Genomic DNA, 27,920 nt, shown 5'->3' with positions numbered 1-27,920 from the left:
GCAGTGGTCTTGCTGTGTTCCTGCAGTCTATGCACGGGATGGTGGCCTGCCCCCCAACCTCTCCAAGGCAACCGTGCGGATAACAGTGGGGGATGAGAATGACCATGCACCACACCTAGAGAGCGAGTCCTGCTCTGTGGAGGTCCCTGAGAACCAAAGCTCTGTGGCACTTTACACCCTGCGGGCCACCGATCCTGATGGAGGCGAGAATGGGCGCTTGGAATACCATGTGGCAGGTGAGGAGCACAGGGAGCTCTGTAGCTTCTTTCTTTAGCAGTAGGTAAGGGCTGTTTACCCTGGGTTGCCCATGACTCTGCGAAGCATCAACCATGGCAGTTCATGTTCCGCTTCAGTTCTCTCCTGCTCCAAACCACATGTAGCTGCTGCCACCTCTCAGCCTTCTAGTTTTTCTGCCCTCAGTAAAGTGCACCCCAAGATCTAGACACCCTGCAGTTCCTCATTCCCCAGGCTCTTGCCTGGTTCCCTAGGCTTGGACTAGTTCCATACCTCTCTTGGCTAGTCTGACCTGTTGAATTTACAGGTTGCGAAGTGAGACGTCTTTGCTGTTATCATGCCATGCATTATCTGGGGGCTCCCTCTGGCAGCTGCACCGGCCTGTAAGCTGTTGGAGTCAATTCTTACATATACACACCCCTGGACCAACGAGATTCAATCTCACTGGGCCCTTACAGAGAACAGCTCACTCTGCCCTCCCTGCCAGGTCACAATGGGACGGACTTCATGCTGTCCTTCCTTGTACCAGTTATAGTCATGCAGTCTTGTTATTCCCTCTTCTTTTCCAGATGGAGACCCCAGGCAGGACTTCAGTCTAGATCCAGTCTCTGGTGTCCTCTCCACTGCACGTGCTCTTGACCGGGAGCAAGTTGCTTCCTACAGCCTCACTGTGGTGGTGCAGGACCATGGCACCCCCCCACGCAGTGCCACCATGTCAGTGAACGTGCGGGTGTTGGACCTAAATGACAATGCACCTGGTTTTGCTCAACCCACCTACGTGGTGGAGGTGCCAGAGGACTTGCCTGTTGGTGCCCTGGTGCTGCAGCTCGTGGCTGAGGACCCTGACGAGGGCACCAATGGGCAGGTCTCTTACTACCTGGGCAATGAGTCACTTGGCATGTTCCAGGTCGAGCCGCAGAGTGGGCACATCAGAAGTGCCCAGGTGCTGGACCGGGAACGCCAACCTAGTTACAGCTTCCTGGCCAAGGCTGTGGACTCAGCACCATGGGAGCCCAAGAGTGCAGCTGTGCGTGTCACGGTCACAGTGCGAGATGTCAATGACCATGCCCCTGCCTTCCTGCACAGCCCACTCACCGTCAACTTGTCCCGCCATACACCCCTCAAGCAGGTTGTGGCCACCATGAGGGCAGAGGACAGGGATGCAGGTGCCAATGCCTCCATCCTCTATCGCCTTGCCACCCCCAACTCTGCCTTCGCAATCAACTCCTACACAGGGGATATCCAACTGCTGCAGCCCCTGGGGTCACTCAGCCAGCGCCAGCGGACACTCTTCATCCTGGCCACAGACCTGGGGCAACCAGCACTCTCCTCTACTGGTGTGGTGGTGATCCATTTGCAGGAAGAGCCCTACTGGGGGCTGCGCTTTCCCCGGAGCACCAGTGATGTGGCCCTGCCAGAAAATGCTGCCCCAGGTATCAGCTGAGCAGAGTGACCAGCAAGTGCTGGGATGAACTGGGACAGAACAGGATGGGAGGTGGGTGCTGGGCTGGCAAAGCTGTGGAAAACTCAAACCAGGGAGCACTGCAGGGTCTTGGGAAGCCCCATTATGCTTTGGATAGAGCCAAGGGACTGCAGGCTGTGACTGGTGCCCAAGCTGTTCAGGGTGGTAATCCCTGTGCGTTTGCCTCAGGGTGTTTGGATCACTAGGCAATGACAAGTGCCCAGTTACTCCTGGAAGGTCTCCAGGGGTCACAGTGAGACTACAGAGGGGCCTTGGACAGGCCACAGGAATCCTGGTTCCCAGCCCAGAGTTACCATTAGATCTCGCTTCCTCTGGCAGCAGCGTCCTTGGGCAGAGCTGGGCTGCTGTGGTACAGCACGTGCTGCCCAAGCACCACCCTGACCCTCTCTGGGCCCTGCCCTGAGACTCTGCTGCCCCTTCACAGTGTTTCTCTCTCTTCCAGGCACTGCTGTGGCAAGCATCCAAGCTATGCACACCGGGGGATCTTCTGGACGCATCACATACAGCATCATCAGCGGCAACGAGAAGAATGCTTTCCTTATTCAGCCCACTTCAGGTACAGCACCGAGACCACCTGGGGAAGTAGTACGTGGGAGGCCACCTGTGCTCTGCCAGTGCCTGCACAGCTATCACAAGGCTCAGAGCCCCCTCAAAGGCACAGGAGCACAGTCTACACCTGTATACCAGTGAATTAAATAGTCTTAGCATTTAGACATGGACACTAACCTGTCATTGTCCAGAGGTTGTTAGCACAGCTCCCAGCGCAATTTTGGTCCCCCCTAACTGGACCTTTCCCCAAAAACCTCCTAGGCCCGGTTCAGGAGTTAGCAGAGGCCAGGACCATCACTAAGATGCAATCTGGTTGCAGTCCCTGCCTCAAATGGCAAGTTCAGCCAAGTGACACATGCTGTGTTGGGGCCTCAAGAGCCAGGGACCTGTAGTGCCATGCTTTGTTCTCTGATATGCATGTAGCTGTTGTGACTGCAGCACTGGTGTGGATTCATGACTGTCTCCGTGCAGTCCCACAGGTGACAATAAACAGGGAACCGCACACTGTCCAGTGGGCATTCTAACGGAGTCTTCCCTCTGCACCGGACTGTTCTTGAGCAGCCAGCAGGTGCTGAACACATCAGTGGTGCTTGTGGGTGGCTGGTAGCACAGGCACAGGCAGAGCAGCGATGCAGGTTGCAGGGTGCTGCCCAGTGACACTGGGCCAGCTGGCATTGTTTGCACCACATGCTTCAAAGGGCAGCCTTTGAAGGGCCGTACATTCCTCGGCATCACGGAAAGCCTGGCTGAGAGCAGGGTGAGGGGTGCCTTGCTGTGAGTTTGGTGCTTGCCCTGTAGTTTGGAAGAGACGGGGATATCACAACAGCTGGTATCAATACAGGCTGGGGGACGAAGGGGTTGAAAGCAGCCCTGCAGAGAAGGACCTGGGGCTACTGGTAGGTGAGAAGCTCAACATGGCCCAGCAATGTGCGCTCACAGCCCAGAAAGCCAACAGAATGCTGGGCTGCATCCCCAGCAGTGTGGCCAGCAGGTTGAGGAAAGTAATTCTGCCCCTCTGCCCCACTCTGGAGAGATGCCACCTGGTATACGGTGTCCAGCTCTGGAGTCCTCAGCACAGGACAGGCATGGACCTGTTGGAGCAAGTCCAGAGGAGGTCACAAAGATGATCAGAGGCTTGGAACACCTCTCCTGTGAGGACAGGCTGAGAAAGTTGGGGCTGTTCAGCCTGGAGAAGAGAAGGCTCCGGGGAGACCTTAGAGCAGCCTTTCAGTACTTAAATGGGGCTTGTAAGAAAGATGGGGACAGACTATTTAGTAGGGCCTGTAGTGGTAGGACAAGGGGGGTGCTTTGAAACTAAAGGAGAGTAGTTTCAGGCTAGATATAAGGAGGAAATTTTTTACTGTAAGGGTGGTGACACACTGGCACAGGTTGCCCAGAGAGGTGGTCAGTGCCGCATCCCTGGAAACTTGAGGTCAGGGTGGACAGGGCTCTGAGCAAGGCTCTGATCTAGCTGAAGATGTCCCTGCTCATGGCAGGGGGGTTGAACTAGGATGACTTTTGAAGGTCCCTTCCAACCCAAACTCTTACGTGATTCTGTGATTCTATGATATGAGAAAGTTGGTCTTCAGAGCCCAGACTTCAAGATGGACCTTCTTCTAAAACCCTTGTTCTCTTGTGCCTGCCAGATGGTTGGGCTTGGGACAGGATCCCAGGCTGACAGAGATCTTTCTGATACTGCTTGTGTCCTCTGCAGCCCATGGCCGCTCTGCAGGTCCTTGTGAACCACCCATGGTACGGCACAGTGGGCCCTCCGTTGGCACCATGATAAAGTACTGGCCACTGCAGATGGTGGGAAATGCTCAGCCATGCACAAGTACCCATTTGAAATCACAGTGCCCAGTGTTAGCACACATCCCCTCAGCCACCATGCAGGCTTCACAGCGCCCTGGTGTCACTGTGAGCCACTCACTGCACCGTGCTGCTGCTGCAAGCAAGCCACAGCATGGGCACTGAGAGCACTGTGGAGAGGCTGGACCAGCACACCGTATCTCATGAAGGAGGTCCCAACCCCGAGTGGGGCATGGCCCCACTGACTCCTGAGGAACCTGATCTACAGCTGCGGGTTTCCTGCTGCAGCCCTGCATGATGGCAGCTGGCCCAGCACCATGCTGAGCTGCCTCTGCAGAACCGCCTGCACCCTGGCTGTCCCAGAGGGCCCAATGCCACCTTGCAACAAAGCTATATGCACAGCCTGACCACAATTCTTCTGTCACCTTGTGCATGCCAGCACCCAGACAGTGTAACCCCCAATCCCAAACTGAGCTCAGGCGTTGGTACTTTGCAGTTCCGGAAACCCAGAGTCAACAGGCAGGTGTACTAAAACACCAATCGGGCTCACAGAGGTCTTTGACTGTGGAGAGCTGCTGCACCCACAGCTCCCCGCGTGCTGCCAGTCCCAGGGGTTGCTGCCTCCAAACGAGCAGCCTTTGCACACTGCCAAAGGAGCGTGTCTGTCTGGAGCTGCCATTCAGAAGTAAGCGTGTGATAGCTATGGAGCTTGGCCAAAGCTGCTGTGTCCATGAAGGAAGGGCTGACAGGGTGGCACCCTGGCTAACTCTGTCTGGTCCCTAAGCCAGCACCCAGATCTGTGAGCCAGCAGTCACCCTGCTCCTATGTGTACCCAGGTCTCTCAGCCAAAGTCTACATCATAGCCTGGGGGTGAAAGCAACCCCAAGTGACTCCCAGGCTGCCCATGGGGCTGCCAGAGCCATGCCTTGTCCCAGCCATTCCTTTCAGAGCCAGGCTGTGTGAGAACGGGGGCTGCTCGGATCTGCCCCTGAGCAGACCTGGTGCAGCCCTGCACCACTGCAGCAGCTCACACCTGAAACCCAGTGCCAACAACACAGCTGGAACAGTCCTCACAGAGACTTCTCCTTCTCCTTGCTTTTCCACCCAGGTCTGCAGCCAGACCCTGCACGCAGGGACCATGCTCCCCACTGTGGGAGGCTGAGACCTCTGAGGTCAGTCATGCAGTGAGGACTCCTCTCCCTGCTGTCCTAGGTACTGTGAGCAGGGCTGTGCTACACCGTGTGCGGCTGTGACACTGGCCTGCGTGGCAAGCTGCCATGCTGTGCTGCAGCAAGGCCTTATGGGGTCACAGTATCACATCCCCCTGTGATCCCAGTCCCTTTGCATCCCTTTGTCTTGTCTCTGCGCGAGCTGTGTGTGCCAGTGATTATCAGAACCCTGGGCACACCCTGGCTGCACCTGCATTGCATCTTGGTTGCTGTGGCAGTACACTTCATCACAATGAGGAAACATTTTCCTTGGGCAGAGTCCCCAGAATACAGGATTTTTCCCTTAAAAACGTGTCCCTCCTTGAGTACCGTTTGCCTGTCTGAGATACTTCCCTGCTTTCTCCCAGGGCAAGAGACTGCATGCTGCAACTGGGTATGGGTTGCTGGAGCACCACAGTGAGGGAGGCCAAGGGCACTGGCACAGTGCTGCTCTCCTGCCCTCTGCCAGCTGCCAAAGAGTGCTGTACTGGGCCCCTGTCCTTCAGCTCTGTTGTGACACTGGACCAGTGCATGGCAGCAGTCCATGACCATCCTCAAGCCACCCACAGGATTATCTCCTCTCCAGAGAGGACCAGAGGTGATGTCCCCAGGAGCTGTGTGGGAGCTTTGCATTGGAGAGCTCCAATGTCTAAAGTGCCCACTGTGGACAAGACCAGAGCCGGGGAATGCCACAGGAGCATCCTCAGCCCCATACTGTGGCAAATGGTGCCAGAGGGGCAAGGGAGCACAGCCAGCTCCCAGCCCTCACCACCTTGCAGGAGGTGAGGATGCAGCCATTCTCCAAACCAGGCTGCCATGCTGGTAACTGTAATCTTGTGTTTTCCATTCCCAGATGTATGGCCTGGTTTCAGCTGTGTGCACTGGAACTCATATGGTCATCCAAAGCTGCCAGCAGAGCTCTTACACAGAAGCTGAGCTCGTCCAAGGCCACATAGCTGTTCTAGGTGTCTGATACCACAACCCTATCACCTGACCACTTCACCTGATAGTTGCATGTAGATGCTGAAACAGGCTGCAGAGAGAGTGAGGCTTGTGCAGGACTCCCCAAGGCAGGAACTCAGCCACAGGAGCACTGTTCTTCCTTATTAGATTTGAGTGTGTGCCTGTAGGAATGCTGCCAGCTGTTTTAGTGTATTTTTTGGGATGCCCTCCACCTTCTTGGGTGGGACAGCAATAGCTCGTCATTACGAAATTCCAGGTGCACAGTGGCTCAGGAGGACAATAATGGATGTCTGTCCTGAGACCCATAGCAGAAGAACTGCTGGCAGCTCCTGCAGTGTCTTTGTAAGGATTTGACCTAGACTAATAGCTGCAGCTACGTGACTTTTCAAGCGCTGGACCAGGCTGCCCAAGGTGGTGGTTGGGTCACCATCCTTGGAGGTATGTAAAAGATGTGTAGATGTGGCCCTTAGGGACATGGTTTAGTGGTGGACTTGGCAGCGTTGGGTTTAAAGTTGGGCTCAATGATCTTAAAGGTCTTTTCCAACCTAAATGATTCTATGATTCTATGACTTTGGCTTGGAGTTTGATGAGCTTGTGTAGTCGTATGAGCTTGACATGGAGCAGTTCTTTTTTAAACCGGCCAGTACCTCAGATGGTGTCTCCATAGTGGGATGACTATTGCATGTTTTAATGTCAGCAGAAGCTGTCCGGCCCAAGCAAGGTGCAGGATTTATCACCCAGGGCAGCTGGCTGGAACTGATGAGAAGGCTGTCAGTCTGGAGAGGGCTCACAAGAGCTCAGTGAGTTTGTTCTGTCTATTTGAAAATGGATGGGTGAGCAGAAGGATGGACTGAGTGCAAGAGAGCAAAAGAGAAGATGAGGGGTGCATGTGCTGTTGCATCACTCAGCCCCTCTTCACTCACCCCATCCTGCTGTTTCCCTGCTCCCAGGTGCCATCTCTGTTCAGGACTCCAGCAGCCTGGATTTCGAGTCCAGCCCCCGGCTGCGCCTTGTTGTCCAGGCAGAGACAGCAGCTTCCTTTGGCTTCATGGCCATAAACCTTAACCTACAAGATGTGAATGACAACTTGCCACGCTTCCAGCTGCAGAACTATGTGGCATTCATCTGGGAGTCACAGAGCTATGACTCACCAGTCATCCAGGTATTGCTGGGGGCACAAACAGGGACATCCAGGCCGGTGGCCTGACTCTGTGCCAGGGGGAGGGGGGAGGGAGCTGTGCCGTGGGCCTGGGGCTGGCACCTACAGATAGGTCTAGCCTTGGAGGGCTCCACAACTGCACTGCTGCATCTCTCATGTCGCTTTTCAGGTCCTGGCAGATGATCTGGATCAGGGAGCGAATGGGCAGGTGACTTATGCCATCAACCAGTCCCTGCCAATGACAGGCTTGTACCACATCGATCCTCAGACTGGCACCATCACTACTGCCGCCATCCTGGACAGGGAGATCTGGTCCCAGACCCGGTGAGTGGAGCCAGCTAATTTGTGCCACAGATATGAGGGGAGTGTAGCTGCAGAGCAGCATCTCCAAGGCTGCGGAGGATACTCTGCTACTTGGTGCCACCCAAAGCTGTCTCAGCCCTGTCTGCAAAATGTTTTTGCCAAACAGCAGGAACTTAGTCTTAGTGTTAACACGGGAAGCAAATGGTATCAAAGGCATGTCAGATGGCCATGTTCAGCTTGGTCTCTTCACATCTGAGAAGAGTGTGAGAGGAGGCCGTGGACTTCTTTCAGAAGCTGCACCCATTCACTTTCCTGCCTGCTCAATCCAGACCACATATGCTCAGTCCCTTCCCACTCCCATGCATTGTACCCTCCTGACCTGACACACACGCTTCAGGCACTATGCACTGCCCTGAACCCTCTTGCAAGTCCTTCTGCATTCAGCCAAGGTCCTCTGGGCCCCTCACCATGTGCACATGTCTAGCCACATGTATATAAGATAATGGCAAACATGACACACAGTGAATTTAAGTCTTCCCCTACCCTTTTACGCATGCGTGGTTCAGATGCAAGGAACAACTTCTGCTACCCCACCCAGGCTATGTTCTGTCTGCTGTGTGCATGCTCTAGTGGCGACGTGTCTCCCTCCCCTCTTCCCAGGCATGGGGAGGCCTGGGGCATTCGTTCCATTCACACACCCATCACCATTCTGCACAGAGGCTCCATGTATTCCCTAACACCCAGATACGCTCCAAATGCCTGTCTCCCTGCACCACACAACATGCTCTGCTTGCATCATCTCTCACATACATTCCACCCCCTGCCCACTGTCAGACTGAAAATGCTGTGGGTGCACCCACTACCTCCCCTTGCAAAAGCCTCCAACTATGTGTGCATCTTTTGTCCCCATATGCCCATGCTAGGTCTGTGTGGGAATCCACTGCCCACATTTACTGCCTGCTCGCATGTTCCAGGTGCTGGACACAAACCCACTGCCCTCCGAACGTGCACCTCAGATATGCATCCATCTGCTGCCCTGCCCCACTGTACTCTTGATGTACACACATCCCCTGCCCCACACATGCAGTCCACGTGCTCTGCACATACCCATTGTCCCAGACATTCCAGATGCTGTGCACAGTTCCACTACCACATGTACACACTCCAACCTTGTGCACACATGCAGTACCCCCTGACAAGTTCCAGATGCTGTATATGCATGCATTGCTCCTCACACATACGGCCACATGTCTGTGAACTTTGTGCTGTGCCCTTGTGCTTGCCCACAGTTTGGTGGTAACAGCAATGGACAGAGGGACTCCGCCTCTTGTGGGCTCTGCCACGCTGACAGTTGTGGTGATGGACATCAATGACAATAGCCCCACCATCCCGTTTCCCTGGGAGGTGCGGGTCCCAGAGAGTAAGTGCAGCTCAGCCCCATGAGGTAATGCGTCACGGATGGCAAGCGCTGAGGCGCGATGGGCACCTGCGGGTCAGAGAGAAGCCCCCAGAGAGGCCTGTCCATTTCCTTGCCAAGGGCTGGCTTGTGCTGACCCACTGGCTGAGCTCCCCCTGAGCTCTTTGGCATTGCCCCATCTGCAGCAGCCTGGGACTGGGGGTTGTATGGCCCCTGTGCTGCAGCTGTGTCCTGAAGGAACCAGCTGAATTCCCAACTCATCCCTGGCCCCCTGCCCGCACTGTAGGGACTCCAGCTCCACGTACCTGCCCTGCCTGCTCTCTGTCCTCAGTCTGTGTGCCCTGTGCCTGTGTCAGCCTCAACCTGCCCTGCCTGGTGCCCCAGACCTTCCCCTTCGCCCCTAGCATCTCCCCCTTGTTCCCAGTGCTCATGCACTGGACTGAGCTGGGTTCCCACAACATGAGCCAGGTCTTGTCCGAGGAGATGGGGCTACTTTGTTCATGCCTTGCCTCTCCATAGACACGCTGCTGGGCACCCAGATAGCCCAGCTGACTGGGAACGACGTGGACTCAGGCCCCGCACTCTCCTACACGCTTATGCTGGATGGTGATGCCGTGGGCACATTCAGCGTGCTGCGATATGGGGGACACATTGCCCTGACAGAGCCACTGGACTATGAACAGCGCAGCCACTACACCCTTACCCTGCGTGCCTCTGACACCCGCCACGAGACCGAGGCCAACCTCACCGTCATTGTGGAGGATGTGAATGACAACGCACCTACTTTCAGCCAGGGCTTCTATCAGGTACTATATACGCAGGTGTGTCAGGCAGCGCAGGCCATCCTGGACAAGCCTCTGTCCTGCTCCTGCCTGACTCGCCTGGCCTCACGAGGCACAGAGATCCCCCTGAGGATGGGTCTGAGCCTGTTCCGGCCCCTCTCTTCCTGCACCCCCACCGCCATCCTGACACCCCTTGTGCTGTCACTGTGGCATGGACAGGAGGCTGAACCCAGGCACATAGCCCTGGCATCAGCAACTGCGGGCTTGCACAGCTGCATGCAGGTGGTACATGCTGGAGTAGGTGGGAACAGTTGGAGGGCCAGAACTGGTCTCAACCTGGACAAGTGTTTCTGGTGAGACCTGGCCTGGGGGCCCATAGGCAGATCACTAGATGAAAGGTGACTTGTGCAATGTGCTGCATCTCTGGAGCAGAGATGCAAGAAGCTGGGAAGCCCCAGAAATGCTTGAAGGCTGTGAGACCATGGACCAGTGGAACTGTCCGTACATGCTGTCTGGCACACCAAAGAGGGAAGAAGAGGTGTTGTAAATTGTGTAAAATACCTTCTGTGCAGAAAATACCAGCTATGAAAGAGTTATTTGGAATAGCAGAGCAAAGTAGTGAAAAGGATCAGGAACTGGATGCTGAAGCTGGTTAGGACTCACCCTAACAAGGCTAGGTGCTGTGCATGTGGGACAGGCCCCATCAGTGTGCCAGCCATGGCCCTGGTGCGGAGGTGGGGACAGTGATGAGCTGGGCCACCTTAGCTACCTCTGCCTTGGCAAGCCCCAGCCCTTCTCCCCAGCCCTGCGGGCTGGCTCCAGGCCAGGGGGATCAGGCGCCTGCACAGGGGACCTGGCGTTGACGGGCTTCCTCCTCTTCCAGGTGGCAGTGCCGGAACACACGCCTGCAGGCAGCATCATTCTCACTGTGAGCGCAACTGACCCAGACTCAGGGAGCAACGGGGATGTCACCTTCCACCTGGCCGTGCCCAGCCCTGACATCGCCATCGACCCCAGCAATGGTGCGTGCGGCTGGCTGCTGTGTGGGGCCCATCTTGTGGGTTACTCTGACAGTGCCTGCAGTGGGAGGTGTCCCCATGCTGACCCAGGCCCATCCTCTCACCTGGTCACTCTCTGCGGTGGTCAGTGAGGCAGATGTGATGGGGTGGTGTTCCCACCACAGCGTCCCAGATGACTGGTTCCTCCAGCCAATAAACCTAACACCCTTCCCTGTTGTCCCCCATGCTGACTCTGGCTTTGTGCCCACACAGGGACCCTCTTCACCATCCGGCGGGTGGAATTCGATGCCAGCCAGCCCACCCTGGACCTGGTGGTGGAGGCGCGTGACCATGGCTCTCCCAGCCTCTCATCCTGGGCCACAGTGCAGCTCCAGGTGCTGGATGTGAATGATCACAGCCCCAGCTTCCAGGTGCCACGCTACAATGCCAGCGTCCCTGAGGACCTGCGCCCAGGAACCACCGTGCTGACACTAGAAGCAGGTGACGCCGACCTCTCCCGGGAGAATGCTGGTTTTGACTACACCATTGTCAGTGGCAATGGCGGCAATGCCTTCCAGGTGGAGAGCCGGGTGGCCTGGGCAGGGGGGCATCTCCGCACGCAGGGTGCCTTGGTGCTTGTGGAGCCCTTGGACTTTGAGACCATCCCTGTCTACAACCTCACTGTAGCAGCCTCAGACCGGGGCCTGCCGCAGCGCAGCACCACAGTGCCTGTGCTCATCACTGTGCGGGATGTCAATGACAATCCACCCATATTCACCCGAGCCGAGTACCGCACAGCAGTGAGTGAGAGTGCACCACCTGGCATGGAGCTGCTGCGTGTGGTGGCCCATGATGCCGACTCGGGGCCCCACGGCCACATTCACTACACCATCAGCTCAGGTGACCAGCATGGGCTCTTCCAGCTTCATGAGAGCACAGGGGCCCTGTGCCTGGCACGGCCCCTGGACCGAGAGGCCCAGGCGCTGCACACACTCGTGGTGCAGGCCGCAGACGTGCCGGGCGGGCACTTTGCACTGGTACCTGTAGCCATTGAGGTGAAGGATGTCAACGATAACAAGCCGTACTTTCCGGTGGAGGTGCTGAGTGCCAGCATGCGGGAGAACCTGCCTCCTGGCACACTCGTCACCACACTGCGTGCTGTTGATGCAGACACTGGTGTCTTTGGGGAACTGCGGTACACAGTGCTGGAGCAGCCAGTGGGGGAGCCCACCATGGTGGAGGGCTGGGATGCCTTTGCTGTCAACAGCAGCTCTGGGGAGCTGCGCTCCCGACTTACCTTTGACTATGAACGAGCCAAAGCCTTCCAGCTCTTAGTCAGGGCCACTGATGCTGGCAATGCCTCTGCCACAGTGACCGTGCGGGTGCTGGTGACAGGGGAGGACGAATATGATCCCATCTTCCTGAGCCCCTCCTTCAACTTTGAGGTCCCTGAGGGTGCCCGCAAAGGGCAGAGCATTGGGCGGGTGTTGGCAACAGATGAGGACGAGGGGGCTGACGGCGTCGTACTGTACTCCCTGGCAAAGCCCTCGCCGTACTTTGCCATCAACCAAACCACAGGCACCATCTACCTGCGTGTGGACAGCCAGCCCCAGGCTGGGGCTGGGCGCGCCAAGAGGGAGCCACGTGAGATGAGCCTGGAGGTGCAGGCGCGCAGCCCCCTGCCCGCCTCCCGCTCTGCCGCTGCCCAGGTCACTATTGATGTCACGCACACCTCCTTCGGCCTGGCTCCAGACCTCAACCTGCTGCTGGTGGCTGTGGCTGCCTCACTGGGGGTTGTGGTGGTGCTGGCTGCCGTGGCCATTGTGCTGGCACTGGTCCGCTCCCGGCACCGCCGGGGCCGTGAGAAGGCAGAGGGGGACAGGCCACTGGGCCGTGTACAGAGCGGCTCCCTGCAGAAGCTCGGCCACGAGGAGCCGCCACTTTCTGGGGGCGAGCACATCTACCACCAGGCCCTGCCGGGGTATGGGGGCGAGCCGGCAGGGCCCTACACGCGGGGTGGCTCGTTGGACCCCTCGCACTCCAGTGGCCGAGGCTCTGCTGAAGCCGCTGAAGACGATGAGATCCGAATGATCAACGAGTACCCACGAGTGGCCAGCATCACAGCCTCCATGCAGGAGCACATCTCTGCCCGTGGCCCTGACTCCGGCATCCAGCAAGATGCCGACCAGCTGTCCGACATCTCCTGTGAGCCGGCTGCCCTGGAGAGCGCCCAGTGGTTCAAGAGCAAGAAGGGCTCTGGGCTGCTGCTGCCAGGGCCACCCCCGCAGCTGTACCGCGAGGATGGAGGAGGCAGCGCCTTCCTCGGCGTGCGCTGCGGCCTCAGTGTCTCCTCCCAGCCTCAGGACTATGCCTTCCCAGAGGATGGCAAGCCCTCTGTGGAGGGCTCGCTCACCGCCATTGTGGCCAGTGATGAGGAGCTCCGCGGCAGCTACAACTGGGATTACCTGCTGAACTGGTGTCCCCAGTTCCAGCCGCTGGCCAGCGTCTTCACAGAGATTGCCCGCCTGAAGGATGAGAGCTCCCTGCGCAAGCCCTTCCCGACCAAGCCCAAGGCAGAGCCCAAGCCTCGCATTGACCCCCCACCCCTCATCACATCAGTGGCCCACCCAGGTGCCAAGTCTGTGCCCCCCAAGCCACCGCCAGGCAGGACCTTCCCACACCCGTCCTCCCTGCGCCGCTCGCCCATCAGCCATGAGGGCTCCATCTCATCCTCTGCCATGTCGCCCAGCTTCTCCCCCTCGCTGTCCCCGTTGGCTGCCCGCTCCCCTGTGGTCTCGCCTTTTGGCATCTCACAGGGGCCTTCTGCCTCCGCCATCAGTGCCGAGCACTCGCTGGAGCCCCCTGAGGAGGCCGAGCTCAGGATTTAGACCTGGGCCCGTGGACTCCTCTGCCCCCCCCCCGTAACTGTGGGGTCAGGAGCGGGGCCAAGGCCAGGGCTACTCTGCACAGGTGCTAATCCTGCTCTCCCAGCACCTTGTCTGGCCCGGGGCCCCCATGGGCTGTGGGTTCCTGTGTCCTTTGGGGCTGTTGGTTCCTGCCACTCCCTGTGGTCTGGCAGATTCAGTGCTGGTTTTGATGCTCAGTGGACTGCTGATCCTAGTGCCAGCACCCCTTGGCGATGGTTCCTTGTACTGCTCATGGTGTCTCCACCGGTGCCTGGCAGGACGGTGCTTCATGGTACTGTGCGCTCTGAGAGAAGCTGGGAGAAGATGGGTGCTCCCTGTCCTGCTGGGCTGGGGTTCTGCAGACTGCAGACCCTGCCCTTCCCCGGCCACTTGCCTGACCCACTCAGCAGCCTGGGTGCAGCAGGACGCTGAGCCATCCCCACTGGCCCTCTCCTCACGGGAGCTCACAGGGCTGAGAAGGAATCCCAGGGCAGGGATGCGCTGCGCAGCAGGCACAGCCACGGCAGCCTGCCAGTCTGCCCGTGCTGCCTGTGGGGCCGGGGGTGGCTGAACCTGCTTCCTGATAGTGAGGGGAAGCCCATCCCAGGCCAAGCTGGAGTGGGAGGAGAAGGCAGTGCCTGCTTTCTGCTTGCTTGCCCATATGGCTGGTGGGGGGAAAGGGGATCCTTTGGGGTCTTTCAAGCCCTTCCAGCTCCCACCACTGCATATGACCCCTTTAAGGAATCTCCTTCCCAGAGCTTCTGGAGAGCCCTGTTCCTTGGGGCCTGGGCTGGGAGGTGGGTGCCCTGCTCAGCACAGGAGCCCCATTCCCGGACAATCTACTCCTGGGGCCATGTACCTCTCTGGGCTGCGGGCTGGCTGGAGCATTGGACACGGACACTGCCGAGGCACCAGGCAGGCTGTGCAGCAGGGCTGGCAGGAGCAGCAGTGTGAGAGCTGCGGCAGAGCTGACCCCAGGAAAGGCAGTGATGTGGCCCCTTGGTGACACAAGCCAGTGACCTCCTCCCGCTCCATCTGCCCCAGGCCTGGTGGCCAGCCTGCAGGGCTGCAGGGGAGCAGGTGGGAGGGGGTACCCCAAAAAGCCACAGGGCCTGAAGCTGGCATGGTGGCAGCCAGCTCATTCTCTTACAGCCGCAGTGTAGGACACTGGGCAGCTGGCCTCCCCCAGGGGCCTGTAGTGCGACATGCTCACCAGGGCACCTCAATAATGTGGGCAGGTGCCAGAACCACCACCCCCTGGACCTCAGCGCTCTGTGCAGGGACGGCTCCACACCACTCCTTCATGCCATGTTGTGAGCATGGGATAGAGCCACTCTTCAGTGGGGCTGGTCCCCATCCTCACTCCAGCACCACTCACAGTCAGCCCACACCCAGTGCTCACCTCACAGCCCGTGGCTGCTCATGGTGGAGCAGGCACGTGTGGCGCAGCCCTGTGCCCAGGGAGTGCTGTCCTAGGGCCTGCCACTGCGGCCCTGGGCCCCCGGATGCTCACAGTCTCTGTGACCCACAGGCAAGGGTGCAGAGCGAGGGCTGGGAACAGGGCTTGTGGAGCACCACGGCAGCCCCACTTACACAGGCAGCCTGGGTGTGAGCATTTGTGGTGTCAGGGAGGAGACCCAGTCATCTGAGAAGGGGGTCTGGGGGACTTTCCTCCCTGTCACACTTTTCCTAGACCCACTCTGTAGCCTCAGCCCAAAGCATGTCAGCACCACGGCTGCAACTCCAGCCCAAAATGTTTTGTCACAGCAACCAAAACCCACCACTTTTTCCCAGTCCCTCCCCAGTTCCCACTAAGAACCATCTGTGACTGCAGCCCCATCTGTCATTGTCTCAGCTTTAAGCCTCCTCCTTTCTGCCACAGGTCCCAGCCCAGCTTGCACTGTGAGTGTCCCTGCATCGTGGGCACAGTGCTGCACCCTGGTCCTCACAATGCACACATGAATGGGTCCCTGGTGCCTGGGACCTGTCCTGGGCACCAGGCAGCAACACAGGACAGGGATAGTGGCACCAGGGGGGCTGCAGGGCCATGCCTGCACTGCCTGGAAACATGGAGGACCCAAGGTGGCTCTGGGAGAAGAGGATGGGTTCTGCCTCATTCAGCACAGGGACAGCCCATGGAGGCTCTTGGGGCAGGCACCCCTCGTTTCTTCTCTCCTGGCTGGGCTACCCTGCTCAGGGGCACCGTGGGGAGCACGCTGAGGGTGCCGTGTGCTCCCTGAGCCCTGTGCTGGCCGGGGTCGCCATGCAGTCCTGCTCCGCCCTGCATGTTTGGGACAGGGAAATGTGGATGGGTCACTCCCCCTGCATGCCACATGGAAGGGTCAGACACACGGCAGCCCCACTTTGGTCTGGGGGGACACAGCCATGGGCTGCTGAGCCCAGCCAGGAGCCATGCCTCCAGTTATTTATTTTTACACATTGTACTATGATTCCTGTTTTCTACTTTGTTTGTACCTTTTGTATCGTGTCTCGCTGAGCTGCATGTATTGGGCGCTGCTCATCGGCCTGCACACTGGGCCATTCCAGCACAGCCTGGACCCAAGTGCCAACTTCTCAAAGAAATGCCTTAATAAACCACACTTGTTTGTACAGAGATGGACATCATCACTGCTGCTTTGGGCTGGCGGGCTGGCACCATGGCCCCACCAGGTGCTGGGAAGGAACACCAGGAATGCTGGCAGGTGGGAGAGAGATGTGAGGCACAGTGGGGCTCAGCACGTGGCTTGTCTGCTGTCGACATGCCGTGGGCCACAGGCACCCGGGTAGGACCCATACCCTGCACTTGGCTCTGGGCAGCTACTTAGCTGGGAGAGCTGGGACTGGCTGGGACACATGGGCTGTGCTGTGGCTGCCTCTGGCCCCTGGGGCAGACACCGCCAGCTCCAGGTAGCCCTGTTGCCTGGCCACGGCTGCCTGCCTCCTGGCCTCTGCAGCAGGTCGGGCCAGCACATGAGGTGCAGGTATTTCAGCCTGTAGCATAGCAGAGGAAATCAAGAGCCTGAGCACAGTGCTGTGGGCCTGGCCGAGGTGCCCCTGGCTGCTCTGGTGGTGCCTGTCACGGCATCACTGCAGACGCGGCCCTGGCTTGGCTGTTGCCCTGGCCAGGCCACCGGCACCCACGTGTGTGACTACATCATGCAAGTCCTTCTGTGAGAGGCTGCTGAATCCAGCAGGTGAGGCTGCCGCAGTGCCATGGCCCCAGGTCTAACCAGTAGTAAGGTTGAGCATGTTTTCCTGACAGGTACACACACAAACACAGGTGTACAAGACACAACTACATGCACTCACACAGCTGGCCACACAGAACAACACGGACAGACACAAACAGCACCAACAGCCTCACCCTGCTCCCCTCACTGGCTGATGAAGGTCTGTTAGCACGAATACACCCCTAAAATGTGGAGCTCTCCAGCAACTGGGCTCGGGCACACAGTCTGCCCAGCAGGTGCCCCCCAGATTCCCAGTCTCCCCCGTTGCCAACACCTGGACATATGAGTTCCAGAGGCCACAGCCCCACTCCAGCTGCTACAGGCCCTCCCAGTACAGACACCATCACACACAGACACACACGCACTGTGGATTCCTGCAGCAAGAGAGCTTAGAAAATCGATGTATGCAGTAGATTGCCTTTGGATCTCCTCACCCCCTGCTGCATAACACACAGACACAGGCATGCAGAGACACACAAGTGGTTCTCAGGCAATCTCCAAGCCCTGTGGTCTCTCTGGCATTTGGCTAGGACTCCCCGATCCCCCTGGCAGCCTTCTCCCCTGTGGTCCCACCACACACTCTCTATCTGACTCCTCTGCCTCCCAGGCCACTTCACCGACTCACTGTCTAGTCTGGCTTGCTGTTTGCTAGCAATGCCACACTCACACACCCCTGCTCACTCTCTCCAGTTGCTGGCACCATGGGCATGCTGGCCCTGTGACCTGTGATCTGACTCCACACACATCTGATGCACACACATGCATACAGAATAGAGGCCCCCTGGCCCAGGAAAATAGAAATTGAGTTTGAGAAGACAGGACAGGCTGTGCAGTCATTAGGCGTAGGACACAGCCAGACAAATGTACTGGCCATCAATCCTTTTACATGTGACCAGCCACTTTTATCCCTTTTTCCCCATTTTTTTCCCCTCCCCAAACCACCCTGATCCCTTGCTTTCCTCACCTTTTATTTCCTCTGCTAAATACCCCATAAGTCTTGTGCAACCCTAAAACGCTCTGCATTTTGCCTCTCCTAACGTGTCCCGTACTCCTAAGCAGTGCCCCTTCAGTCTGTGGCACGACTGGGAGAGCAGCTCCCACTCACTTACTCTGATGAGTGCCACCTGCAGACCAGGGGCTTGATCATGAGCCAGTGACAGCCTGGGCAGAGCTGAGGAAGGGTGTCCCCTTCTCTGACTCGGTTATTGGGGTTCCTCTGCCTGCCACTCCTCTGTGCTACTTAACCTCATGCCTTCCAGCTCCCTGACTGGTAGCAACAGCAATGCAAGTGCATGCTGGGCATGCTCGCTGCTCTGTGGCTGAGACCAAGGAGGTCTTCGGCCAGCAGGAAGGACTTTGACGTTACTGTTTTCCCCTGGCACTGCTTGACCTCCCCGTAATCCCAGCTGCCCAGTGGAGGGGGCACATTGCTTCCATCTGCAGGATATGCACACAAGCATACCCTGGGGCGTGAGAAGAGCTCCACCAAGGACACCTTGGCAGCTTCACTGGATGGATGCTCAGGCTCCCTTGTCCTCTGACTGCTGCAGACCAGCTAGTCAAACTAGCAGCAGATGCTTGTTACAGTAATTAGCTCTGTCAGGGCAACCTAATCTTTGCTGGCCAGACAGATCCCGGAAATAATCTCCTACAAATCTCATCCCACTTAAACCTCTGCCCAAAGCTGTAACCAGCTGGATAGCTGGGTGGTCTGCAGCTCTCTGGCAGTGCACGTTGTCCAGCACCCCAGGCCCCCAGCCAACATGCGTTAAGGCTGAGCAGTGAGTCCAGTCCCTCCAGGCTGCAGCTGTAGCTGCTGGGTTGGTGCCACACAGGCTAGGGTGGCTGGCTGGGTCTGGGGCAGCAAGGAACCAGGAATAGGAAGGTGGGCCACCTCGTACGTGGTGGGACAGGGTGAGGGTTGGGACATGGGAAGGTCTGTGTGCCCTGGCAGGATGAGGGAGCAGCAAGGGCTGCACAGCTGGGAGCACAGCGCAGCAGACGAGGAACAGCCAGATGCAGCCTGGGTGCAGGGACTGCACTCCGCCCTGCAGCTGCTCATCCCAGTGCCGTCGGGGCCCCACACACCTCCCTGCACATCCCCAGTCTTTGTTTCCTCACAGGACCCTGGGAAGGGACAGGACCCAGAACCACCTCCAGCTGGGCAGACCCACGCTTCAGCAGGACACTCACACGCAGGATGGGTGACTCCCAGCCCTGGCAGGCAGCTACCTCTGCGTGGTTCAGGAGCCTTCCTGTGGCACAGCAGAAAGCTCTTCCCACTGATGAGGCTGGGGGGACAGGGCTTGGCTGGGTGTGAGGGATTGCTGGGCTGTTCCCTCTAAACCTTCTCTGCTGCACTGGGCCCCACATCCCATAACCCCCAATGCCAGCCCTGCACCCACCCATGCCTAGCCCTTTCCCCTGTGTTCCCCGGCCACTGTCTTCCCACACAGAGCCCCGCTGCTCACCCCTACAGCCCTGCACCATGCAACTTGACAGCTTCAGGCGGGCAACCAGCTCCTGCAAACCACACAGTGTTGCATGCGTGGAAACGCTACATATGCTTCCGATTGCAGGAACCAGAAGTGCCCTAGGGCTTTGGACAGACACTAATGCTATGGGCAGCACCCACAGAGGAGTGCCGGGACATCCTGTAAGGAACAGGGATGGAGCACTGGGTTCCTAGAAGACACAAAAACTAGCCTCAAGGTGGCCATGGAAGTACCTTGGAGGCCAGGCAAGGGCTTGGGTGAGCCTGAGGAATGCGGGCTGAGACCCCAGTGTCAACGAGATGCTGGGTGGTGTCTGTGAACAGGAAAGATGCTGGGTCACCTGGCTGCCTCCCTTCACCCAAAAGGAGCAGGGCCAAAGGTCTGCAGCAGGCACTGCCCGCCTGGGCACACGGCATCTCCACCTCTCAGCCACACACATGGTGCAACTGGAAAAGCACCACCCACACAGCAGGGCTAAAAGCAGGAAGGAACAGTGGGACTACTACAGCCCTGGCCTTTCCTAGGAAAGGACCTTCACCTACCCTGCAACAATTTTAAGCATCAGCCCACTTCTTTGTTGATGCCTTATGCTGCTACTGAGGCAAGAGAGACTCCGGGCCTCTCTTCCCCCTGGCAGCTGCTGCTCTGGAGGGCCAGAGCGTAGCTCTGGCGTGGGAGACATGGCAGCCTGGGCCAGGCAGGTGGTTTTCCCATTGTCTCTTCCTGGCTTGGACTCTGCTCTTCAGAAGCAGGAAAGCAACTCGGAAATGTTGGAGCCATGCAGCATGTCTGTGCATGTGACCAGGACTGGGACAAAGACTAGGCTAGCTGAGCCAAACTGGCCTGGGGCAGATAGGGTCACAGCACCCTCTGCCTTACCAGCCACCTCCAAAACACCCACTCCAGCACTGCCCTTCATCTTGCAGGCAGGGGGACAGCCTCCATGGTGTCTCAGGCACCGTTTCCAGAGCTCCCTTGCAAAAATGGCTTGAACCTTCCACAACCCCAAGATCTGCAAGTATCATAATACCACTTTTGTGATCCTAATTAGGTGAGCTCCTAGTGTGGGAACAAGTATCTGAAAGAACAAGCACAGGAAGCTGAGAGCTGCAGCTCAGCACTGTGGGAGCCAAGTGGCTGCCTGTGCTGGTGCCAGCTGGACAGCATGCTGCACTGGCCGCTCAGCAGCACCATGTGGCTTCTGCTGCGCGACCCATCCCCACCTCACAACCCACTCCCACAACCAAGCGGAGTCCCACGCTCATAGTCTCCTGAGCCTCCACCACAACCCCATGCTCCTGACTGACCGAGACACCCCGTGCCCACAGCTTCCCTATGTCCCTGCACGCAGTCCCAGGTGGCTGGGGAGTGAAGGCCGGCAGGGCCAGGAAGCGGCAGCCCTGGGCAGCAGGGTACACAGACCTGCGCTGCCACTGGCTCCACGCCTCCCGGCTCTTGCTGGGACTCACTGATGACGCCCAGCCTCTGCGCACAGAAGACATCCAGGGCACTCGCCCTGGACTGCAGCCTGCTCGTGTGGGCTTGCTGCCCCAAGCCATGGGGTAGCCACAGAGGGACTGCCCCCAGAGGAGCTCAGAGCTGGCAGTCGCTCCCCTGCAGCTAGCCCCAGAGCTGGCAGTCGCTCCCCTGCAGCTAGCCCCTGGGGCAGAGTGCCGGGAATAGCCCCTGGGGCAGTGCAGGAACGGGGAGCTCCAGCCCGACCCTCTCTGTGCGGGCCCTGCTGCTCCTGAGCATCCCTCCCCTGCCGGGGCCCGCTTCCCACAACAAACACCCCATCCCTAGTGGGAGCGCTGGGCAGGACCCCTGCCCCTCCCAGCTGGCCCCCAGCCACGGCTCCTCAGCCCCGTCCACGTGGGACCACTGCCCCCAACTCAGCACCCCCGCGGGGCCACCAGCCCTATACGGACGCTCGGCCCGGGGCAGCAGCCGAGGCTGCACCTCCCGTCCGGGCCGCCCCACCGGGCTGCCGCGGGAGCGGACCCAGAACGCCGGCGGGCGGGCGGGAGAAGGACGGGGCTGACCGGGCCGCGGCAGTGCAGGCCACAGCGGGAGGCGAGCGGGGCCGCGCCCGGCGCCGCAGCCGCCCGGGCCTCCGGCGCGGGGCCCCGGCACCGAGGGGGCGGGGCGGGCCCGCCACGTGACCCGCGGCCTCCTCACGTGATCGCCCCTCATGCGCCCGCACACGTGACCGAGGCGCTGCGGCGGGATGGCGCGGGGGTAAGGGGGCTGCTCGGCCCGGGGGGCGGGCGGGGCGCCCTCGCCTGGGGGTGGCGGGGCTCGGGGGTCAGGCGGGGCTCCCCGGCCCGGGGCCGTCGGGGGCTCGGGCAGGTACCTGGCAGTCCCCGGTTTCCCCTGGTGCGGCAGGTGCCGCCGGTGCCCTGTCTCCGCTGACAGCCTGTTGCAGGTGCTGGGGGGTCCCCGCCGTGCTGGCGCTGTGTGCCGCTGCCTGGAGCTGTGCTGTGGGCCTGGCCCTGGAGCGGGACCAGCCGTTCCGGTAGGTGCCGGGGTCGGTGGGATGGGACTGGGCGCTGGTGCCCACCAGCCGCTCACAGCGTGCCCGCAGCATGCCCCCCGGCTGGACCCATACAGGCCGTGTGAACCCTGGCCATGAAGTGCAGCTGACCTTTGCTGTCCGGCAGCGAGGGATGGAGCGCCTTGCTCAGCTCGTCAATGCCGTCTCAGACCCTCACTCACCACGATATGGTAATGACTGCGCACCTGAACCCTGCCCGGCCCCATCAGGCCTGCAAACAGGGTGCTCTGACTCTCTCTGTGCTTCACAGGCCAGTACCTGTCCCTGGAGCAGGTACGGGACCTTGTCCAGCCATCCCCAGCCACACTCATGGCAGTGCTGAAGTGGCTGCAAGGCAGTGGTGTTGAGAACTGCAGGAGTGTGACCACCCTCGATTTCCTGGAGTGCCGCATGTCAGCAAGGTGAGCCCTGCATGGGGCTGGGCCCTGCTGTGGTGGCTGTGCTGCTCCCTTAAAGACAGAAGAAGCCAGACACTGACCCTGCCTGCTGCGACTTCCCCTTCCCCAGGGCTCTGCTGGGCAGTGCGGGCGATGGAGGGCTGAGCTGCATTTGTGCCTGGGCTCGAGGGTTCCACAGCCAAGAGCTGGCTGCCTGTGTGCTGGGTCCCAGTGCTGGAGGGAGTCACAGATCTAGAGTACTCGAAACAAGACACATGTACCCATTAGGTGCTTGGTCGAGCCCCACGCCTCCTCTTGCCTTCTGCGGGGCCACAGAGTCCCCACTGAAGGGCTGGGGGTAGAGTTGCAGGGGACCCTGCAAGCATCGGAGGTCTGGTTTGGTGATGGAAATTGGTTGGGCATAGAAGGTGCTATTTGCCTTACAAGGCCAGCATTGCTGGTGGAAAGCAGAGCTCATACCTGACTTCCCAGTAGCAGGAGGGGTGGCAAGGGTGCGGGAGGCAGGGCAGAGGATGGGCATGCTGCTGGACAAGCATGCTGATGGCGGCATGACTCCTCACACGATGGCCGTCCCTGTGTTGCAGCACGGCTGAGCATCTCCTGCCAGGGGCCGAGTTCCACCGCTATGTGAAGGGCCAACGCAGCATCGTGCGTTCCCCGCTGCCCTACACTGTTCCCGAGGAGCTGGCTGAACACATTGACTTCGGTACGTCCCACACAGGGGAGCTGAGGCTGCGCAGAGCTCTTGCTGCCTGGCATGCACATGCTGGTGGGAGGTTAAGCATTGAGCAGCCAGGCTGGCCATCTCCATGTCCCAGAGGACAGCGTGGCAGGCCCTCTGGCCATGGTCCCAGCTGCCCCTAGGTCCCCGTGAGGAGCTTTGCGGGTAGGATGTAGGTGCTCCATCTCTGGAAGCACTCAAGGATTCGGCTGGATGGGGCTCTGAGCAAGCTAGTCTAGTTGAAGATGTCCCTGCTGGCTGCAGGGGGTGTGGGCTGAATGGCCTTTAAAGGTCACTTTGACCCAAACTGTGCTGTGATGTTGACAGGCAGCATCCAAAGTTTTCCTTGTGTTTCTTGCTGGTGCTCTCAGGCCTGGATTCTCAGTGCAGAGAGTTCTGGTGCAGCCTGTCTCTGCAGACCATGCAGCTGCTTCCAAGGTGGAAAAAGCTCCCGTGAGTCCCTTTTGTGTGGGCATCCCCACCTGTTCCATGAGGAGAGCAGAGGGGTGCCAAGCTGCAGTAGTGGCCTGGTGGTGGGGAGACTGAGCTATGCAGCCTGGGAATACTTGTGAGGACTGGTGAGGAAGCTGAGGGAGCACTTCCCCACCTCCTGTGCAGTGCTTGGGGCAGGTGCTGCAGGGGATGGGCTCCCCTGAGCCCTGCTGCTGGCCAGCCCTCTTGGACACAAATCCTGAGGGTGGTGGAGAGGGAGCCAAGAGACTGGAATACTGTCCTCCTGGAGCTCTGGGCCCTAACAGCTGCTTCTTTTCCTGCTTGCTTGTGCACCAGTGGGTGGCCTGCACCGGTTCCCTGCAGAGAGAAAGGCGGTAAGCAGAGCCTGGGCCAAGAAGGGAATGGAGTCAAGGCAGCACTATGAAGGGAGAGCGGCTTTCCACCTGGGTGTGACGCCTTCCATCATTCGTAAGAGATACAACATGACAGGAGGAGACATTGGGCTACTGCCAAACAACAGCCAGGCCTGTGCCCAGGTAACTGGTAGGGCCGGTCCAGGTCAGAGGCCCACAGGCTGTGGGAATTCCACACATCGGTGCTTCTCCAGCACTTGGCTGCTCTGGTGGTCCCATGACAGCTGTGGGGATTCCTCAGTGGCCGGTGGGAGCACCTGGTGGGCTAGCATTTCACAGACGCGTGCTGAGCCAGTTTTCTAAGTCGGGAGAAGAAAATTGTCTGTTCCTTGTCCCCACAGTTCTTGGAACAGTATTTCCACCAAGCTGACCTGGCTGAGTTTATGCAGCTCTTTGGCAGCAGCTTTGGCCACCGCTCTCAGGTTGACCAAGTGGTTGGACACCAGGGCAAGGGCAAGGCTGGGCTGGAGGCCAGTCTGGATGTGGAATACATCATGAGCACAGGTGCCAACATCTCCACCTGGGTCTTCAGCAATGCAGGTACTGATCCCCCTCCGGCGTCGCCTGCTTCCGTGCATCCCACTTGCTGTAGCACCAACACACCTGCTTGTAGTTTAGGGAAAGGCTTGCCGTCTGCAGAAAAATGGCCATACTGAGTCTATCTGGTGTCTGTTAAGGGGGGACACCTGGAGGGCATACAGGAATGGCACCCTGGCTGTGGTACATCCCCGGGATGCTTTCTCAGCTACCACAGGAGCATACCGTGTGGGCTTCCAGAGCTGGAGCTGATGCTGGTTGCTGATAGCTCCAAAGGTGATCATCTTCCATTGATTTGTGCGCAGTTGCTTTTGAGCCCGTGTGAACTTTCAGCACCTAGAGTATCCCGTAACCCGGCCTTCCATGCTTGACTACACAATGAAAAGCACTCAGCTGCCTTTCCATGGAGGGAGGGCACAGCAGCTGTATTTTACTGGAGTTTTTCCTGCTTCTTTGGGGTTGAAGCTGATCTCTTGCCCATGAATCAACCGGTAGAGTGGATAAAGGAGAGCAATGTGATTTGAGAAAACAAGGTTGCAAAATAGCCTGCACAAATATGGCTATGGTGTTGTAGGACAGTGTCATCTGTCCCAGATTAGAAACTGGCTGAGCAGGAGGCAGAGTGCCCTTAGGACTACCAGCTCTGCCTTCCTGATGGGGAAGGCAGGCACAGCTCTGCACTGACTTGCACCTCCCCCGCACAGCTGGTGACTTGGGGAGGGCGCAGAGACAGGCAGTTACTCAAGCAGCTGAGAGAGAGAAGGGGTGGCTGGGGCTTGGCTCTCCCTGCCTCATGGAGAGGGGTGAGGGGCAGGAAGGGACCTTGGCAGGTGGAAGTGGAATGTACAGCAAACAGGTCTGGGACCCGCTGTTGCGGGTAGAGGGGCCAAGGCCTGGCTGGGTCTTAGGAGGGCTGCCTGGATGCTGAGGGTGGCTACAGCCCTGTGACAGATGCTGAGAGAGGGAGTGGATGAGTGTAGACCCCCTGCTCGGGTTCAAGGTGACCCTTTCACCAGACCTGCTGGCAGAGCTGGAGCCTGGTGCCTTCCGCTGTGACAATCCCCAAGATCAGCTGTGCTGCCAGCAAGAGCTCACAGAAGAGCTCCAAACCGGCTGTACTGTGCGTCTGTTCTCTGCAGGCAGGGCAGGAGCTGGAGGACCTTCAGCGCCCGGTGCTAGTGGTGCCGTTGAGGCATGGTCCCCCCTATGCTGTCCCCCTTTTTTCCTCAAGCTTGGTGTGCTAGGAGGAGCTGAACCCCCCACACACTCTGTCTCTGCAGGGAGACACGAGAGCCAGGAGCCCTTCCTGGCCTGGCTGCTGCTGCTCAGCAACATGTCATCGCTGCCTTGGGTGCACTCTGTCAGCTACGGGGATGACGAGGACAGCCTGTCCCAAGCCTACATGGAGCGTATAAATGTGGAGTTCATGAAGGCAGCTGCCCGGGGCTTGACCATCCTGTTTGCCTCAGGTTCGTGCCATTGCTGGCATGGTGCAGGTGTGTCTGGGGGTCCCAGCATGGCGGAGAACCTCTGTGCTGGTCACCAAATGAGGATGCTCTGCCTCTAGGCAGCGAGGGTCCCCTGCCTGGGAAACCAGCCTGGAAAGTGGAGGGAGACCTTCCTCTGGGTCACCCCGGGGAGCACTGGGTGGCTGGGATGCTGCCACGTTATCCCTGTCCATTTCTTTTGGCAGGTGACGACGGTGCTGGGTGCAGAAGGGTGCGCAGTGGGAACCACACTTTCCGGCCCAGCTTCCCAGCCTCAAGGTAGATGTGGAGAGGTTAACTGGGGTTCTGCAGAGACATGAGGCTCTGTGCAGAGCTGGCTGCTGCAGCTCACCCGCAGCCAGGGCCAGCTGAAAGCTGCTGCTGGCACGTCAAGCCCCAGCCTGTGGCCAGCTGTGGCCTCAAGCTGGTTTTGAGCCACTTTGGGGGATTCCTGAGGGTCAGCCCCACCGCTGTGCCTGGGGACACTCACAGACCTCGGAGGTGGGGGCATCTCTGCGGCTCCTTGGGAGGGGGCTGGCGTGTGGAGTGCCACTGCGTGCCCATCTGCAATGCCCACCTGTCCCCCCAGTCCCTACGTCACCACTGTGGGAGGAACATCCTTCAAGAACCCTTTCCTGGTGACCGCAGAGGTGACGGACTACATTAGTGGAGGGGGCTTCAGCAACATCTTCCCCATGCCAGATTACCAGGTGAGGAGGTGCCGGCTCTGCCAGACCCAGGGCAGTGGCTGGGGCCGGGGGGTGCTGTGTGGTGCTTGGCAGGGGTGACAACGGGCTGTGGTCGGAGGTGGTGGGCTGCAGGGCAGGGGAAGGAGGGGGGGAGGTGAACACAGGCAGGGTCTCACTGCCTGGCCTCCTGCTCCTTGTGCTGTCCACAGGCTGCGGCAGTCGGGCACTTCTTGCACTCGGCCTCAAAGCTGCCTCCCAGTTCCTACTACAACAGCAGCGGCCGTGCCTACCCTGACCTATCTGCCCTCTCTGACAACTACTGGGTGGTGACCAACCGCATCCCGCTGCCCTGGGTGTCGGGGACATCGGTAAGGAGTACAGCCCCATGCGGGCGTGTGGTGGCTGGGCTGCTGTGTGCTGAGCCGCCCTCATCTCTGGCAGGCATCGACGCCCGTGGTGGCCGGCATGGTGGCACTGATCAACGACCGGCGCCTGCAGCGGGGGCTTGCGCCCCTGGGCTTCCTCAACCCCGCGCTCTACCAGCTGCAGGAGCAGGGCCATGGCGCTGCGCTCTACGACGTGAGCTGGGCAGGGGCCTGCGGGGGGGCTGGGGTGGCTATCCTGTGTGGCGCTGGGGGGAGGCCCGGACATCCCGCTCCCGAGGCTTGGGGCAGCGGCACGTTCCTGTTGGAGGGGTGTCGGGGCAGGGGCAGGGGAGGGGTGGCTTCTTGAGCTGCTGGGGTGTTTGGAGGGTACCAGTGCTGCACAGGGGTGTCCGCTGCCCCGTGGGCTGTCCCGGGTGTTCCCGTGCCCACCCACGGGTGTGTCCCAGGGGTTCCAGTCCCGCTGTGGGCTTCGGCGGTGGTGTCCCTCCCCTGCGGTGGGTCCCTGCCGGCCGCACAGAGGTCTCATCCCCCCCGCAGGTCACACAGGGCTGCCACCTCTCCTGCCTGGACGGCACCGTGCAGGGACAGGGCTTCTGCGCCGGCCCCGGCTGGGACCCGGTCACTGGCTGGGGCACCCCCAACTTCCCCCGCCTGCTGCGGGCGCTGCTGCCGACACCGTGATCCGCCCGGCCCCGGACAATAAAGCCACGGGGTCGCAGCCCTCCCGCCTCCGTCTGTGCTCTGCC

The 27,920-nt window shown here is 59.3% G+C and overlaps 2 protein-coding genes across 2 annotated transcripts in view; both read left to right on the top strand.

Annotated features, from left to right (window-relative positions):
- DCHS1 (dachsous cadherin-related 1) overlaps window positions 1-16,421 on the top strand; it is a 55,827-nt gene extending 39,406 nt beyond the window's left edge. Inside the window, exons 13-21 of the mRNA XM_037376133.1 lie at window positions 27-236; window positions 804-1,667; window positions 2,160-2,273; window positions 7,197-7,408; window positions 7,575-7,729; window positions 8,998-9,128; window positions 9,645-9,931; window positions 10,791-10,929; window positions 11,179-16,421. Of these exons, the coding sequence (XP_037232030.1) occupies window positions 27-236; window positions 804-1,667; window positions 2,160-2,273; window positions 7,197-7,408; window positions 7,575-7,729; window positions 8,998-9,128; window positions 9,645-9,931; window positions 10,791-10,929; window positions 11,179-13,793 (4,727 nt within the window). The 3' untranslated portion in view covers window positions 13,794-16,421. The remainder of the gene's footprint in view (window positions 1-26; window positions 237-803; window positions 1,668-2,159; window positions 2,274-7,196; window positions 7,409-7,574; window positions 7,730-8,997; window positions 9,129-9,644; window positions 9,932-10,790; window positions 10,930-11,178) is intronic.
- A 5,291-nt stretch (window positions 16,422-21,712) lies between these two features.
- TPP1 (tripeptidyl peptidase 1) lies at window positions 21,713-27,896 on the top strand. The gene is made up of 13 exons (XM_037376150.1): window positions 21,713-21,774; window positions 21,962-22,051; window positions 22,121-22,260; window positions 22,341-22,491; window positions 23,073-23,194; window positions 23,999-24,198; window positions 24,417-24,615; window positions 25,893-26,081; window positions 26,306-26,378; window positions 26,689-26,809; window positions 26,998-27,156; window positions 27,230-27,367; window positions 27,712-27,896. Exons 1-13 carry the CDS (start codon window positions 21,764-21,766, stop codon window positions 27,853-27,855), a joined length of 1,737 nt encoding a protein of 578 aa, XP_037232047.1. The 5' UTR covers window positions 21,713-21,763; the 3' UTR covers window positions 27,856-27,896.
- Window positions 27,897-27,920: the final 24 nt, after the last annotated feature.

Source organism: Falco rusticolus, chromosome 2 (assembly GCF_015220075.1).
Source record: "Falco rusticolus isolate bFalRus1 chromosome 2, bFalRus1.pri, whole genome shotgun sequence".
NCBI lineage: Eukaryota > Metazoa > Chordata > Aves > Falconiformes > Falconidae > Falco > Falco rusticolus.
This window is presented reverse-complemented; position numbering and strand designations above follow the sequence as displayed.